This window comes from Lampris incognitus, chromosome 2 (assembly GCF_029633865.1).
Source record: "Lampris incognitus isolate fLamInc1 chromosome 2, fLamInc1.hap2, whole genome shotgun sequence".
Classification (NCBI taxonomy): Eukaryota; Metazoa; Chordata; class Actinopteri; order Lampriformes; family Lampridae; genus Lampris; species Lampris incognitus.
Window position 1 is genome coordinate 81,053,092 of NC_079212.1, and position 18,653 is coordinate 81,071,744.

The 18,653-nt window shown below is 46.4% G+C and overlaps 1 protein-coding gene across 1 annotated transcript in view; it reads left to right on the top strand.

Annotated features, from left to right (window-relative positions):
- Positions 1 to 18,653, top strand: part of dgkab (diacylglycerol kinase, alpha b) — a 201,651-nt gene that overhangs the window by 77,987 nt on the left and 105,011 nt on the right. Inside the window, 3 exon segments of the mRNA XM_056273361.1 lie at positions 12,779 to 12,853; positions 13,032 to 13,081; positions 13,485 to 13,559. Coding sequence (XP_056129336.1) covers positions 12,779 to 12,853; positions 13,032 to 13,081; positions 13,485 to 13,559 — 200 coding nt within the window.

The following is an 18,653-nucleotide window of genomic DNA, read 5'->3' on the forward strand; positions in this document are numbered from 1 at the left end:
CAACCAAACGTCTTCTGTAACCACTAACCAGTCTCTCGCATCTGCTTATGGGGATTTTTGCCCACTCCTCCTTGCAGAACTCAGCCAGTTGAGAGAGGTTGGAGGGACATCTGGTATGTACCAACTTCTTCAGGTCTCGCCACAACATTTCAATTGGATTAAGATCCGGACTTTGACTGGGCCAACCCAGAGTACGAATCCTCTTTCTCTGAAGCCATTCCTTTGTAGTTTTGCTGGAATGCTTTGGGTAATTGTCTTGTTGCATAATCCATTTTCGTCCCAGCTTCAACTCCCTGACTGATGGCAGGAGATTCTGGTCAAGAATTTGTTGATATGCCGGAGAATTCATGGTTCCTTGGATAATATGGAGTCATCCAGGTCCAGAAGCAGAAAAGCAGCCCCAGATCTTCACATTTCCATCACCATGCTTCACTGTTGGGAGGAGGTTCTTCTCTTCATATGCAGTGTTGGCTTTTCTCCAAACATGTTGGTTTTGATTGTGACCAAATAATTCTATTTTGGACTCGTCTGTCCAGAGAATTGACTTCCAGAAGGTCTCTGGTTTGTCCAATTGCTCTCTGGCAAAGTTGAAATGGGCAGCTTTGTTCTTTTTTGAGAGCAGAGGCTTCCTTCTAGCAACCCTCCCATGAATGTCATGGCTATTCAATTTTTGTCTGATTGTAGACGCATGCACATTTGTCCCAGATGCTACCAGAGAGGTCTGCAACTCTCTAGAGGTGATGTGTGGGTTGGCCTTTACCTGATTTATTATTTTTCTGGTGCTTCTGGGTGATAGTTTTGATGGGCGTCCACTTCTAGGCAGAGTTGCTGTCATGTTGAAGGCCCTCCATTTGTAAATTATTTGTCTTACAGTGGATGGATGGAGCTGGAATCTTTTTGGAGATGGTCTTATATCCCTCCCCAGACTGATGGGCTATCACTACCCTCTTCTTCATGTCCTCGGATATCTCCTTTGCTCTCGGCATTGTTGATTTGTATGGGACCACAGTGGTTTGGTTGGTTTCCTCTCTCTTTTAATTAGTGCAGGCCAAACCCTTTCCCAAGGATTTCTCATTTCATTGGTCTGCTTAAATGATCAATTAAGCACCCAAATGTGTTTTACCCGAGTCTGTTACCTGCTTGACTTAACCAATGCAGCTGGGGGTTCACTTACTTTTGCACATACACTAATTCCATGTTTCATGTAGTTTTTGGGCTACTTAAACAAGTCCCACTAAACAAGTACATGCAACTGATAAACATATATTTGACATTTCATACATAAAAACTGGTGATGATAGAATAAGAAAATCATAGTAAAACAACAGAAAAATCTAAACTGCTCAAGGGGTTCACATACTTTCAAGCAGCACTGTATGTGGAGGAGAGATGCTGGGTATATTGGGAGAAAGATGTTGAATATGGCGCTGCCAAGGAAGAGGAAAAGAGGAAGACCAAAGAGGAGGTTTATGGATGTGGGGAGAGAGGACATGCAGGTGGCTGATGTGACAGAGGAAGATACAGAGGACAGGAAGAAATGGAAACGGATGATCCGCTGTGGCGACCCCTAATGGGAGCAGCCAAAAGTAGTAGTTGTAGTGGTAGACTATTTGATCCTTGCCTCTGCCTTCCCTCTCTCTCTTCATGGTCTCCAAACTTCTCCTACAGACCACCATCCGATGCTGCCTAGCTGTTATCCCGTTGCCACCTTGCAGTCTCCAATCCCTTTCAGATCAAGCCTCATACATAAAATGTAATCCACCTGCTCTTGCCCCCACGCTTATATGCCACCCTGTGTTCCTCCCTCTTCTTGAAATATGTATTCTCCACAACCATTTCAATCCTTTTTGCGAACTCCCCCATCATCTGTCCTTCAACATCCCTCTCCTTAACACCGAACCTTTCTGGCACCTCCTCATCACCTCTGTTCCCTTCACCAACATACCCATTGAAGTCCATTCCAATCACCATGCTCTCACTCTCCAGCACTTCATCCAACTCACTCCAGAATTCTTCTCTCTCTTCCATCGTACACCCAACTGGCGTGGCATGTGCGCTGATAACATTTATCATCACATCTTGGATTTCCAGCTTCATACTCATCACTCTGACACTTCCCTCACTCCAGCATACTCTTCCTTCAGAATTACCCCTACCCCATTTCTCCTCCCATTCACACCATGGCAGAAGAGTCTGAACCCTCCTCCGATGCTCCTGGCCTTACTCTCCTTCCACCTGGTCTTTTGTGTAATATCCATAGGTCAGGATATAATGGTATGATCCAGTAATGGTCTAATCCAGCACGACGCTAGGTGATGACGTCACTGACCTATCCGGGAGATTCAGGAAATGCACCAGACGGAAGGGATTGTGTATGCATGGCAGACCATAGTAAACACTGAACACCAAAAGTTATTTAATGTTTGGACATTGCTTCATTCGAGACACTGTAGAGTGACCGTTAGAAGACGACCCTTTTAAATATTACATGGTGTCAGAATCAACTCGCTAGTGCTCACATCAACCTGGCGACGAGAGATGGAGGCTACCGGTGTTCCGATGCCACGGATGGATTGGGACTCGTCCAACCTTCCCGATGCGTGGAGAAAGTTTCGCCAGGATGTGGAGCTTATGTTTGCCGGACCACTAAGTGCAAAAAAGGAGGAGGAAAAATGCAGCTACTTGCTGTTATGGATTGGAGAGAAGGGCAGAGACGTCTTCAGCACATGGACTCTCACTGCAGACCAGAAAAAGGTATTGAAACCTATTATGACGGCTTTGAAGCCTACGTAATGCCCAAAGCCAACACCATCTTTGCACGTTATAAGTTCCACGAAAAGATGCAAGGCGAAGGTAAAAATGTCGACCAGTTTGTGACTGAATTAAGACTGCTAGTGAAAGACTGTGATTATCCCAACAGTGACGAGATGGTCAGGGACAAAATTGTGTTCGCCACAAACTCAACAAGAGTGAGAGAAAAGCTTCTGTGTAGGTCCAGAGCTAACATTGGAAATGGCTAGTGACATAGCACGATCACACGAACTATCACAGCAGCAATTAAAAACAATGGATTCCCCCACAGCAGGCGTAATCAACCAGTCTGTAGATGCAGTTAGCAAGAAGCCGTTCAGAAGAGGACAGGCACGTCACGACCGCAAAACTGTAAACAAAACTGACGCTAACAGTGCCATCCAAAACAAAGGATGTGGTGCGTGCGGAGGAGAGCACAGCCGCATGGAGGAATGTCCAGCAAAGGCCGCCAGTGTAACAAATGCAAAAAATTCAATCACTATGCTAGGGTGTGTAGGACACCACCACAGCACCGTCACGCACAATATTAGGCAAATAAAGTGCATGCTATTGCAGAGAGTGCTGAACAGCAATCAGAAGATGAACTGTACATTGATACTATAACTAAACAGCATGAAAACACAAATAAGGAAAAGGCCTTTGCAGAATTAGGCAAACAGAGGCACAAATTAAAGTTTAGAATAAACACAGGTGCCCAGGTCAACATAATACCAGCAAACACATTCCACCAACTGTTTGGAAATGTAGTGTTAGGCCCACTGTCCAGGCTTTCAGGATATGGTGGGAACACACTCAGTGTGAAAGGTGCCTGTAAGTTAACCTGCAGGTACAAAAAGAAAACAGTAATGCTAGATTCTGACATAGTCTGTGCGGAAAGCGCCCCCCCCCCCGTCCTAGGCATGACAGCATGTCTAGACCTGAAAATTGTGAAAATAGTACATATGGTCAATGCGCAGCCAGAGCCACACATGAGCCCGATGGATGAGTATGCAGATGTGTTTCAGGGCATTGGACTTTTTCCTGGAGAGTGTAGTCTTCGCATGAAACCTGAAGTAACACCAGTGGTGTGCCCGCCTTGCCGCATCACAAACGCTTTGCGCAGCCGACTCAAAGATGAGTTAGATGAAATGGAGAAAATGGGCATAATCCAAAAGGTCACTGAATCAACAGAATGAGTTAACGCACTGGTGGTTGTGGAAAAGCCCAAAACAGGAAAGCTCAGGATTTGTTTATATCCCCGCCCCCTAAACAAAGCCATCCAGATACCCCACTATCTACTCCCTACTCTAGATGACATTACGGCGAGACTGGCAGGGGCACAATACTTTAGCATATTAGACGCCAGGTCTGGTTACTGGAACATAAAACTCAGTGAAGAGTCATCCATACTAACCACATTTAACAATGTCTATGGCAGATACAGGTTCAAGAGACTCCCATTCGGAATCATATCTACACAGGATGAGTTCCTGTGTAGACGGGTGGACGAGGCCTATGAAGGACTCCACAACGTTGCCGCCATTATCGATGACATCACTGTAAATGGCCACACCAAAGAGTAGCATGATGCCAGCCTGCGTGCCATGCTGCAGAGAACCAAAGGGAAAGGAATAAAATTGAACAAAGACAAGTGCATCATCTGTGTGCCCAAGGTGAGCTATTTTGGACACATACTGACACGGGAGGGCGTCCAGCCTGACCCCAATAAAGTCAAAGCAATCAAAGACATGCCCCCACCACAGAGCAAGGCGGAGCTAGACACAATATTGGGCATGATCACTTACCTGTCTAAGTTTTCCCCCAGACTCTCGGAGGAAACAGCCCCGCTCCGAGAACTGTTGAAAGAGAGCAGTGAGTTTGTATGGGACTCGAACCAGGATGCTGCATTCCAGCAAGTGAAAAGCCTCTTAACACAAGAGCCCGGTCCCGTACTAGCCTACTTTGACCCCACTAAGGATGTGAAACTGCAGGTGGATGCCTCCAAACATGGTTTAGGAGCTGTCCTACTGCAGGATGAGAAACCAATTGCATATGCATCAAAGGCACTGAATGAGACGGAAGTCAACTATGCTCAGATCGAAAAGGAGCTGTACGCCGTGCTCTTTGGATGCAAACGATTCTGTATGGACGTCAGGAGACCGTGGAGTCAGATCACAAGCCGCTTGAGTAAATCATGCAAAAGCCCTTGGCATCTGCACCGCTGCGGCTCCAATGCATGATACTGTGGCGGACACTAGGGGCTATGCCTCTCACCCAGTAGGGTTGTGAGCTGGGGGCGTGGTTTACGTTCCCGGGCTCTCTGGTGTAAGGTTGTTCCTGCTTTAGTTTGGTTTTGGAGCTGAGGAATAAAATTCAAACTCACCTTCGTCTCCTGTGTTTTTCCTCATGCTGCCTCATTGGTGACCCCGAATTGAACATGTTTGGAGCAGAGGAAGAGTGTGAATCCACTTCGGCCACGCCGCCCCAACTCTCACAGCCGGCCGTTCTCGCCGCGGCTGTGAAGCTCTCAGAGTTCTGGCAGAGCGACCCGGCTTCGTGGTTTCAGCATGTTGAGGCGCTGTTCTACCTGCGTGGAATCTCCGCGGACGACTCCAGATACTATTTGATCGTCGCTGCGCTGGACCAGCAGTCCACACACAGTGCCATGCAGCTGTTGAGCGCCCCTCCTCAAGACGGTAAATACGTCGCCCTCAAACATCTTCTGCTCCGGAGGCACAGCCTATCTGCCGCAGAGAGGGCAGATAGAATCCTTTCCCTATCCGGTTTGGGCGACGGGACGGCTGTGGATCTCATGGACAATATGCTGTCGCTGCTAGGCTCGGACGAAGGCGTGTTCCTTTTCCCGCACGTTTTCCTGCGCCAGCTTCCGTCTCCTGTGCGCGGGGCTTTCGCTAACTCCCCGTGTCTGGCCGCTGGTGACTGCCGAGGTTTGGCTGAGGAGGCCGATCGGGTCCTGCTGGCTACCAGACGGTTCTCTGCGCAGAGTGTGGCATCGGAGCCTCTGCAGCCGGCGTCGGAGGACGCGGACCCGGCAGTGGTGGCTGGAGTGACTGCCCGGAGACGGCGCGGGAGCGGCCTCTGTTTCTTCCACCAGTGGTTCGGTGGCAAGGCGAGGCGCTGCGTCCCTCCGTGCACGTTTGAGGCGCCGGGAAACTCCAGGGCCAGCGCTCAGTAGCAACTGTGGGCGCTGGTGGACGTAGTGAGCTGCTCTTCATTAAGGACTCAATGTCAGGAAGACGGTTTCTGGTGGACTCCGGCTCGCAAAAGAGCCTACTCCCTCCTGCTAGCACAGACATGTCAGCCGAAGGCGGCGGCCCACAGTTGACTTCAGCTGGCGGTTCGTCCATTGCGACGTTTGTCACAAGGTTGGTGACTGTTTGTTTCCACGCGCGCCATTTTGAGTGGGACTTTGTAGTCGCCGCCATTACTGTTCCTATTATCGGCGCAGATTTTCTGTGTGCTAATGGTCTGCTTGTTGATGTTGCAAACCGCCGTTTAATTGATGCTGTGTTTTTCGCCACTTTTCCGTGCGAGATAGGGGAGCCAGGTCGTTAACACACGCTAACTTTTTAGCATTAGGTGATGTTTTTTAAGGTTTGCTTGCGGATTACACCTGCCTTTTCCACCGCGGTTACTAAACACGGGGTAGAATATTTCATTCCCACTCTGGGACCGCCAGTTTTTGCGCGCGCGCGGCGCCTCAACGCCGTAAAATTGGCTACAGCTAAGGAGGAGTTCGCCATCATGGAGCGTCTGGGTATAGTGAGGCGTTCGAACAGCCCGTGGGCCTCGTCGCTTCACATGGTGCCCAAGGTGGATGGGTCGTGGCGTCCTTGCGGCGACTTTCGCCGCCTGAACAACGTCACCGCCAATGACCGCTATCCCATCCCACACATACAGGACTTTTCCATACGCCTGGCAGGTGCCACTATTTTCTCTAAGGTGGACCTGGTGCGCGGCTATCATCAGGTTCCCGTGCGCGCAGAGGACGTGCCCAAAACCGTGGTGATCACCCCATTTGGGCTTTTTGAGTTCATGCGCATGCCTTTTGGCTTGAAGGGGGCAGCGCAAACCTTTCAAAGGCTGATGACTCGGTGTTGCGTGACCTTGCTTTCGTGTTCGTTTATCTCGACGACATATTAGTGGCCAGTCCGTCAGCTGAAGAGCACCTGGCGCACCTGAAACAGGTTTTCCGTCATCTGGACGAACACGGCCTGATAGTCAACCCGGCCAAGTGTCAGTTTGGACTGCCGGTGATTGACTTCTTCTTCGGTCTCGTTGCCTTCTAAGGTGCAAGCGGTGGCGGGATTTCCCCACCCAGTCTCTGTTAAGGCATTGCAGGAATTCTTGGGCATGGTGAATTTTTATAACCGTTTCCTCCCTTGCGCTGCCCACCTCCTTGAGCCACTTTACGAAGCCCTGCGGCTTAAGAAGGCTAACGACCCTGTTGACTGGACTCCCGAATGGGTGAAGGCCTTTGACGGAGCTAAGTGCGCCCTGGCTAACACTGCCCTCCTCGCCCATCCCACACCCACGGCGTCCATAGCTTTAACAACCGACGCGTCTGACATAGCCATGGGGGCTGTGGTTGAACAGCGTGTGGTGAATGCGTGGCAGCCACTCGCATTTTTTAGCCGCAAACTGCGAGATAGCGAGCGCAAGTACAGCGTTTTTGACCAGGAGTTGCTGGCATTGCACCTTGCAACCCGTCATTTTCGCTTCCTGGGGGAGGGTCGCTCCTTATGTGGATCATAAACCGCTGACTTTCGCCATGTCCAAGGTGACTGAACCGTGGTCTGCTCGTCAGCAGCGCCACCTGGCGGCCATCTCTGAGTTCACAACGGACATTCAGCATGTGGCCAGGAAGTCCAACCCTGTTGCTGATTGACTGTTGCGTGTGCTTGTGTGTCCTGTGTACCTCGGTATGGATTTCTCCGCTATGGCTGCCGACCAGCCCAGCGACCCGGACGTCCTTGCCCTTAGGTCAACGCGTACCGGCCTCAAGCTAGAGGATGCTTTGATGCAGGAAGGCAGTCCTGCCCTCCTCTGCGATGTCTCCACCGGCCGTCCCCGCCCCGTTGTTCCAGTGGCCTGGCGCCGTCGAGTTTTCGATTCGATTCTCTCCCTCTCGCACCCTGGAGTTCGGGCGTCGGTGAAGTTGGTCGGTTCCAAGTTCGTTTGGCCTGGCCTCCGCAAGGACGTCAAGGGGTGGGCAGCTGCATGTGTGGCGTGCCAGCGCGCTAAGGTCCACCAGCACACTAAGTCACCCCTCGAACCGTTTCCGATCCCGGCCAGACGTTTCGACCACGTGCATGTGGACCTGGTGGGACCTCTACCTTCTTCACAGGGTTTTACGCACCTGCTCACAATGGTAGATCGGACCACCAGGTGGCCAGAGGCTGTCCCTCTGTCCTCCACAACATCCTCGGACGTTGCACGCGGGTTTCTTTCCTCCTGGGTTGCCTGTTTCGGCACTCTGTCAGATATCACCTCAGACAGGGGCCCCCAGTTTGTGTCAGAGCTCTGGTCGGCACTTGCGCGATCCTTGGGTGTGCAGGTACACCACACTACCGCGTATCACCCTCAGGCTAACGGCTTGTGTGAACGTTTTCACCGGTCGCTCAAGGCAGCGCTGCGTTCTCGGATGGTAGATACAACGTCAACATTATTCACAAGTCCGGAAAGCAAATACCAGTCGCGGACACGCTGTCTAAGGAAGCCGATTGAGTACAGTGTCAACTTCCTGAGTGAAGGCATGGATTCCCAAATACACACAGTGGTCAGCAGTGCTCCGGTGAGCGACCGGAAAATGGCAGAAATCAGTTCTGCCACAGCCAAGGATGAACAACTCTCAGCCTTGAGAGGTTATTCAATCAAGGTGGCCTGAGACAGTCAAACAATGTTCTGTTGTCGCTGACTATTGGAATCACAGGGATGAAATATCCGAGACAGATGACATTCTGTTCAAAGGAGAAAAAAATCATCGTGCCAAAATCACTCAGAGCAGACATACTTGCACGCCTACACACAGGCCATCTCGGCATGGAGACATGTAAGCAGCATGCGAGAGAGATTCTATTTTGGCCAGGGATGGTAAACAAATAGAGACACTAGTTGGATCTTGTAGCATTTGCCTAGAGCCAAGGCTGCCACACCCCATTCCTGAACAACCTTGGCAGGTCATAGCCACCGACCTGTTCAAATGGAACAACACTGACTATATAGTTGCAATCGACTATTATAGCAGGTACTTTGAGGTAGAGAAAATCGCAAACCTCACTTCCCCACTTCCCCATCCGGAAGCTGAGGCCATGTTTGCAAGATTTGAAATACCCCAGTCTGTAGTGAGTGATAATGGTCCTTGCTACAGTGCACAGGATTTCAACAGCTTTGCACATGCATGGGAGTTTGAGCATGTCACAAGCATCCCCCTGTACCCACAGAGCAACGGGTTGGCTGAGAAGACAGTGCAAACAGCCAAAGCCCTCATGGACAAAGTACACACACAGAGGTCGGACCCGTACCTCAGCTTATTGGAATACAGGAACACACCAGTGGATGGACTCAACTCCCCAGCACAGCTGTTAATGAGCAGAGCCTTACGCTCAGTCCTTCCAACCACTGCAAAACAGCTACAATCAGAACTCGCTTGTCGCAGCGCAGTCCATGGCAGGAGAGAACTGTGCCAAAAAGGACAAAAACAGTATTATGACAGAAATGCCAAAATGCTACCTGCACTGCCTACAGGAGCCACAGTCCGGGTCCAACAGCCAACTGGAACGTGGAAACCCGCTACAGTTGTTGGACCAGCTGAGACCCAAAGATCTTACAACATCATCACAGATGAAGGTCAAGCACTTCGACGCAATCGACAACATCTTCTACAGAGCAACGAATGTGATGCAGGTCAGGAAGTTAACACACAAGACCAACAGGTAGAGCCCCAGACCACTGAGTCTAAGACTGTACAGCAAAGTGTGTCAGGTTCCCCAAGAGTGTCTCCACAACACGTCACTACCAGGTCAGGATCTGTGGTTAAGCCAAAAGTTATCTTTGACCTGTGACTGTTTGAAATCAACCTAAAAAAAGCAGAAAGGTTGATATTGTGTTGAAAAAAAAGTTGTTGAAAATGTGAATTGATGTTGCACTGAAATATGTGTATTATTGTTCATGATGTTCCGGAATGTTAATTGAGCTACTCAGGGCCATTGAAGATTCATTTGCAGATTCATTTCATTGGTGCAATGGAAAATGTCTATTTTGTTATTGATAGATTTATGTTGACATTATAGCTTACTGCACTTGCATACCACCAAGTATTTTTTTCTTTAAAAGAAGGGGGATGTATTAGCCATAGATCAGGATATAATGGTATGATCCAGTAATGGTCTAGTCCAGTCCGAAGCTAGGTGATGACATCACTGACCTATACGGGAGATTCAGGAAATGCACCAGACGGAAGGGATTGCGTATGCATGGCAGACCACAGTAAACACGGAATACCAAACGTTATTTAATGTGTGGACATTGCTTCATTCGCGACACTGTAGAGTGACCGTTAGAAGACAACCCTTTTAAATATTACATCTTGCACAAACAGTATACCTACCTTTTTCTCTCCATCATTTCTTCATCTCCATCAGCCAGCTCTCTCCCTTTACCAGTCATAGTGCCAAAATTCAAAGTTCTGACTCTCACGTCCACACTCATACCCTTCCTCCTCTCCCGCTGCCTCTGCACATGCTTTCACCCAACAGTAGCATAGTTTCCACTGGCACCCTGCTGGGTAATAGTACCGGTGGCGGTCTTTGGTAACCCAGACCTCGACTGATCCAGTATGGAAATGTGATTCATGATCCGCATACAGTGCCTTGCAAAAGTATTCAACACCCTTGACTAATTTCTGGATTATAAAAAATACTCACACATCTGTTCCTGAACAATAGTATTTTTGTGAACCCATAAGCTCTAACGGTATGTTGCTAAAGCCAAAATAAGTTGTGTTTTGTTGATTTTTTGTAAATAAATTAAAAAGTAAAATATAGTGCTTGCATAAGTACTCAACCCCCCACATATCAATACTTTGTAGAGTACCCTTTTGCTGCAATAACAGTCATGATTCTCTTGAGGTAAGTATATACAACCTTTGCACATTCTTCTGGAGTAATTTGTGCCCATTCTTCGTGGCAGATTTTGTACAGGTCTTGCACGTTGGCGGGATGGCACTTCTGGACTGTGATTTTCAGTCTGTGCCACAGCTTTTCAATGGGGTTGAGGTCCGGACATTGACTTGGCCACTCCAAAACGTTCTCCTTTTTGTTGCTGGGCCATGCCATTGTTGCTTTAGCCTTGTGCTTAGGATCATTGTCCTGCTGGAAGGTGAACCTTATACCAAGCTTCAGTTTTATGGCAGACTGCAACAGGTTTTCTTCCAACATTTCCCTGTATTTAGCACCATCCATTCTTCCCTCAATTTGAACAAGGTCCCCGTGCAAGCAGATGAAAAGCAACCCCATAGCATTATGCTGCTGCTGCTGCCATGCTTCACTGTAGGAAGGGTGTTTTTTATGGCATGAACAGTGTTAGGTTTGCGCCACACAAAATGCTTTGTGTTTAGGCCAAAAAGCTCAACTTTCGTCTCATCTGACCACAAAACCTTTACCCACATCCTAATTGGATCTCTCTCATGCTTGGTAGCAAACTCAAAGCATGCTTTTATATGCACAGTTTTGAGCAATGGCTTCTTTCTTGCCACCCTCCCATACAGGCCAGATTTATGGAGAGCCCATGATATAGTTGACTCATGCACTCCAGTTTCAGCCACTGACCTCTGGAGCTCCTTCAGAGTGACTGCAGGATCATCTGTGGCTTTCCTCACCAGCCCACGTCTTGCTCGGACACTTAGCTTTGAGGGATGGCCTGTCCTACAAAGTGTCTGGGTGGTGTGATACAGCTTCCACTTTCTGACCATGGATCCAACAGTGTTCTGTGGGACATCCAAACACTTGGATATTGTTTTGTGTCCCTTTCCTGCCATCTGCATTTTAATCACTTTGTCTCTTACTTCAATATTATGCTCCTTTGTCTCTTCATTTTCTGATGGAGTTCACACCCAGCTAATGAACTTTACACAGAGTGCTTTTTATACCCATAAACGAGACCGTTATTTTAATATCTTACACACACTAACTATGTCCAACTGTGTTCACCTGAGTTTTTTTTTTAGGAATAATTTGTCATTTGTGTAAACTTGGAGCTGTCAGAGCCCAAGGGGTTGAATACTGATGCAAGCTCTATATTTTAGTTCTTAATTCATGAATAAAAAGTCAGCGAAACAACTTATTTTGGCTTTGGGAACATGCTGTTAGAGCTTATGGGTTCACAAAAATAATATTGTTCAGCGGCAGATATGTGAGTATCTTTTATAATCCAGAAATTAGTGATGACTGTGAAGGGGTTTGAAAACTTTTGCAAGGCACTGTGTTTTATTTGACAAAGATTTTACACCAGATGCCCTTCCTCACGCAACCCTCCCCATTTATCCGGGCTTGGGACCAGCACTAAGAATGCACTAGCTTGTGCATCCTCAGTGGCTGGTTTATGACCATAATTAAAGTATTGAAGTAAAATTGTCAGATTAAAATGTCAACATCACTAATATGTTCATGGCACTATTGTCATTATCACATCAAGATTGTTTGTGTGCAATTAAATGTCATCTATGAATGTAAACATGGAACCAGGTGTTACGATGCTTTAAAAACTAAAAAGTATCTTGTTCAGCACCAGCAGTAGCTGAAGGCTATACAAAACAAGTACTTAGTACAACAAGTTGCAGCTTGCAAATTGCCTTTTGTGACAAACACTATGCCAACGAGTTTAAATTCTCTGTCTTTGCCATAGGCAAAAGTTTCAAGTTTATTTCAGAATTTTAACGGGTAACCAACATCTTTTATTTTTCTTCCAGGAGGAGTCTTTCTTCGTGATGTATCGTGCTACTTCTCTGTGCTGGAGGAAGGACAGCCAAAGGAGAAGCTTGAATGTCAGTTTCATCTAGCTTCTTAAAGAAACCTTGTGCCTATCAATTTTATATTTTTAATTTTCCTTTTATGTTTTATATATTTTATAACATCCTAACTAGATGATTTGGAGTAGTGACTTGGATGAAAGTGAAGAAACAACTGTTATATAACTGAACCTCTTGATATGTTGTGTTGCAGTTACTTTCAAACTATATGACAAAGATGGCAACGGACTGCTGGACAGCTCTGTAAGTTATCAGTGAACCGGATGTATCTGTGTTTAGTCTGCATCTATGACAATATGTGCCTGCATTTACATGTACATTAATATTCCAGATCGTTATTCCAGTTGATCACTATTTTGGATACTAAGGTATTTAGTTTCCACATGAAAATCCCATTAAATGTTTGCAATAAGTTTGTGTCTTCATAGTATCTATGACAAATCTAAACCAATGTTGATGGAACAAAAGGGATATTCAATATGTAAATAGTTACATGTAACTAGAAAACACAAAACACGTATATTTTGTGTTTTCTTTGTTTTATGTTTTCTTAGTCTGTTTCTCTCACTTCTAGTATGAGATAGTATCCAAAATACCCTGTCAGTGTAAAAACGACACTGAGTTCTTTTTCCTATGTCTTTGCTAGGAAGTGGATCATATCATCAGCCAGATGATGCGAGCTGCAGACTATTTTGGTTGGGATGTGGCTGAACTCAGACCGGTAGGAACCATGAGTTTAAATATGGCATTCAGGTTTTTCCTTTAATTTGTCACCTGTCTGTATCTTTAAATAGATCAACCACAATCAACATGATACACCATTGATTGAAACCATTTCTCAGCCCTACCATTAAATCTCACAACTCCCTTAAAAGTCCCACAATTGCAACCCTACTGATAGATGCTAGATACACACCTAGACAGATCATTATATACTTGCTCCACTATGGTTGAAATAACACCCTGCGACTTTAGCTGTACTGTATTAATTGTTTTAATTGTTGGCAGAGCATCTCATGTTATATCCAAAGGAGTTGAATCAAGTGCAACTGGACTTGGTATACAGTATCTGTCGCACTTGATTCAACCCATTTGGATAACCATGATCTGGATGAATGAGAACATTAACAGACATCTCATGTTATAGTTGCGTAGTAGGTTTTTTGCACTCCTTTGTAGTCATTACCTGTGAAAAGATCCTGGTCCGTAGCACCATTACTGTTTTCAGATCAAATTGAGAATTTCTGATGGCTTCCAGCCACTAGCTGCATAACACTGAGTCAGAGGGGAAAATGTCGAATTTGTGTTCTGTTGATAATCATTTTGTAAGTACTTTTCCACAACTGGGCACAGAGCAGTTCACTGTCCCACACAGAGTCGGCAATGAGAAGATGGAAGTTGCACATAAATGCAGAGGTTACTATTTTAATTGCATTAAGCGAGTACTGTGAAACCTGCTTGTGTTGCTCTCATATCAGTGCACCACAAAGTACCTGAGCATGTTATTTACACTGAAAAGAAACCTGTTGCTGTGGCCGTTTGTCAACACATTCAGAGTAAACTCTAATGCCCACGTCATTCCTAATGATGAGTTGTGTTGGCCAAAACAGGGATGCCACTCTCTGACCTGGTTAAACCATCTTTTTGAATACAAAGGAGTTCAATGGCTTCCAAAATGTCACTGTCTCTCTCGTTGGCCACAACCATCTTCTCATGGACTGTCAGCAATACAAAAACAAAACCACATCGGCCTTATCCTTTAAGCACACATAGTACACTCAGAAAAGTGCACAGTCCATAATGCATTAATGTAAACTACAGCCCAACATACAGCTACATCAAATTATCCCCTAGTCCATTTTGTACCATCCAATACTGCCCTTTACCTAGTACCACACACACACACACACACACACACACACACACACACACACACACACACACACACACACACACACACACACACACACAGGGGGCCTGGGTCTAGCTACCTTGGTATCACGTCTGCGCCATTGGGGTACCCGGGATTCAAGTTCAAGTTCAAATACTTTATTTGTCACATGCACAGAAATACAAAGTAAAACGTGCAGTGAAAGGAAGAGGGGTACTCCGTCTGTCATTATGTGAAAAAGGACATGGGCCTAGATAAAAGACAAAAGATCAGTGCATTTTTTCCCTCTTTTTTTGTAAGTCAAAATAAACAATAAATAAGACAATTTTTAAAAAAAAAAAAACCTAGCTGTCTCAAGTATGTGAAAGGTTGTATATGTTGAGAGTTCTTATGGCCAGTGGATAGATGCTTCTCTTTAGTCTCTCTGTTTTGGCCCTAAGACTACAGAGGCGTCTACCAGACCTCAATAGCCTGAACAGTTGTTAGGGTGAGAAGTGTCGCTCATGGTCTTCTTGGCTCTCATCCTCACCCTTCTGGTGTAAGTGTCCTGCAGGATGGGGAGGGATGTTCTGGTGGCGCGTTCAGCTGAACATACCACTCTCCGCAGGTCAACTCGGTCACGGGCAGAACAGTTTCCATACCAGGCGGTGATGCAACCTGTTAGGACACTCGCCACAGCCGAGGAATATAATGTCTTCAGGATGGAGGATGAGACCTTGAATTTCCTCAGCCTTTGCAGGAAATAGAGTCTCTGTCTGGACTTCTTTAGAGTGTGCTGAGTGTGAAGAGTCCAGGTGAGGTCCTCATCGATGTGTACACTGAGGTATTTAAAGATGGAGACCCTCTCCACAGGTTCCCGTTGATCTTTAGTGGGTTGTATCCTTTCCCCTGCTGTCCCCTGAAGTCCACCACCATTTCTTTGGTCTTGCTGACGTTCAGGGTCAGGTTGTTGGACTGGCACCACTGTGCCAGGTCATCTACTTGGTTCAGATAGACCTGTTCGTTGTTTTTGGAAATCAGCCCTATTACCACTGTGTCGTCTGCAAATTTGATGATGGAGGTGGAACTGTCCGTGGCTTTGCAGTCATGTGCGTAGATGTTGTACAACAGAGGGCTCAGCACACAACCCTGAGGAGCACCTGTGTTGAGGATCAATGTTCCGGAGGTTAGGCTGCCCACCCTAACCACATTGGGCTGGTCAGTGAGAAAGTTGTACACCCAATTGCACAACGGGGTTTCGATACCTAGCGACCTCATCTTTGTGACCAGATTGAGGGGGACTATAGTATTAAACGCTGAATTGTAGTCAATGAACAGCATACGTACGTAGTTCCCTCTCCCCCCATCCAGGTGGGTTAAGTTGGTGTGCAAGAGGTTGGAGATGGCATCGTCTCTGCACCTGCTGTTTTTATAGGCAAACTGGAGGAGGTTGAATGAGCTGGGCAGGGATGAGCAGATGAAATCTTTCACCGACCTCTCAAAGCACTTCATCGCTACTGACATCAGGGCCACTGGTCGGTAGTCATTCAGACATGATGGACTGTTGTTCTTTGGCACAGGGACAATAATGGACCACTTAAAGTATGAGGGGACGACGGCTTGGGCCAGGGATGTGTTAAAGATGTATGTAAACACTGGAGCTAGCTGGTTAGCACAGGATTTTAAGACCCAGCCAGGAATCTCGTCAGGCCCTGCAGCTTTCTTGCCATTTACCCTCCTAAGGACCCTCCTCACATCGCTATCAGTGATGGTGAATAGGGGTTCTCCACTGTCTACTGTGGCCATTTGGCTGTTGTTGGTGCCATTAGCCTCATAGCATACATAAAACATGTTCAGTTGGTCAGCTAGGGAGGGATCCACACTCATAGCCGAGCAAGGCTTGTTTTTAAAATCTGTAATAACCCGTAGTCCATTCCACACGCGAGCGGAGTCACCTTCATTAAAATCGGCTTCCACTTTGTCCTTATAGCGCCACTTAGTCTCTTTGACTGTCTTCCGAAGGCCGCTTTATAATCAGTCATGTCACCAGAAATCAGCCCTGCATTGTAGGCGGTGGTGCGAGCTGTTAACGCTGATCGAACTGCTCTATCGACCCATGGTTTTTGGTTCGGCAAGATCTTAATCTTGACGGTCGGAATGATAGCATTTGTTAGCATAGAGATTTAAACTCACTGCTACTTCTGTAAACTCACTGACATTAGCCGGGGTCATGTGGAACATCTCCCAATCAGCGTTCTCAAGAGCGTTCTGCAACATGGCTTCCGAATGGTCGGCCCAACGCTTCACCTCTTTCGTCCCCTTAGGATTTTTTGTTTGTATTTTGGTAGGAGGATGATAGCGGCATGGTCTGACTTGCCGAACGCTGGCAGGGAGTTGGCTTTATAGCTCTCCCTAAACTGCGTGTAGCAGTGATCCAGTGTATTTCTTCCTCTCGTGGGGAAGTGAATATGTTGTTTAAATTCTGACATGCCCCGGGTAAGACTTCCTTTGTTTATCACCTCCTGCAGCTCGGATACGGCAATGTCAGTGTTGGCTTGTGGTGAAATATAGACCGCTGTGATGATTACTGATGTAAACTCGCAGGGCAGGTAGAATGAACGGCACATGATGGTTAGATGCTCCAGGTGGGGAGAGCAGGACCGAGAGAGAACCGTAACATTCCTTGGGTCACACCAGTGACGTGCAGTGAGGTTCGTGGCTGGTGAGGCACTGACTTTTTCAGAGTCAGATTTACAAATATATGAACACAATATAGTAGCTTCAATCCACCATTCATTTGGCAGCTTGCACATTGACTACTGCTTGTGTTTCATATCTCATCAGCATTCTTTATGTAGCACTGTAAATGTTGACAGTTGACTAGGACCAGTTCTAGGTTCGTAGGAGCAGTTTATAACTAGCATCAAATGATTGCAGACCACAGACCAAGGAATAAAGTTTGAACTGCCGGCTTGTTTTTTATATAAAGAATTGTAAACATAGACAGAGAAACATACACAATTACACAATAACACAGTGAGAATGGATAAATTCCTTGAAACCTCTTGTTTTATGATTTAACCCTTATTAAACCACCATTTTGAGTTTCAGATAATTTAGATAGATATTTTAGTTCTAATTTTGGATCCTTTTAATTCTAATTTGAAGTTATCTCCTGTTTGAGTTGACAAATTATGTTAATTTGTTTTATGTTCTATTTTTTCCATTAGGCCTTTAAGTTTCAGTTCTAATTTCCATTAACCTAAGTTACTTAACCAGTAAATCAGAATGCCAAAAGTAACACACAATTGCATTACCCCATGAACAGTATGAATGAGTAATAAACTCAGCCAATACTGCAATCAACAATACAATATCGGATCAAAAATCAAATCAATAATCAATGTAGGCTATAATCCATCCTTTTTGGAAAGTCCGTTGTTGCACCAATGAGTCCAACTGCTTTTTGCAGTAACAAACTGGAAATTTCAGTCCTACCACAATCCAGGTGCTAGAATCTGTAGGCTACTGTCCCTGAGAATGAGCTGACTGAAGCCGCAGACAGACCACATGGATTCAGCAGGGCTCCTATAGGTGGCTCGCCATCTTGTTTCCAACTTGGGGTAAGAAACACCAAGCGCAATCTTCCCAATCCAAGAAAAACCTGGCCAAGTCCAGGATGATACTTGGACACAATACAAAACCCAGGGCCCGGAGAATGACCAAACCAACAAAATACTCAACTTGGATAACGAAAGAAACAACTGTAGCTCACTGCTATTTCAAAGCAGAATCTTTTATCTCTCGTTCTAGTGGCTCCTCTCAAGCGTTTGCCTGGCGTTCTGAAACCTAGCTGGTTCTGGGACGTCCTCCCTCTCGAGCAAGACAGCTGATTGGCTAATCAGCACTGCATGCGCTGCGTTCAAGAAATAGCAATCTGAACCA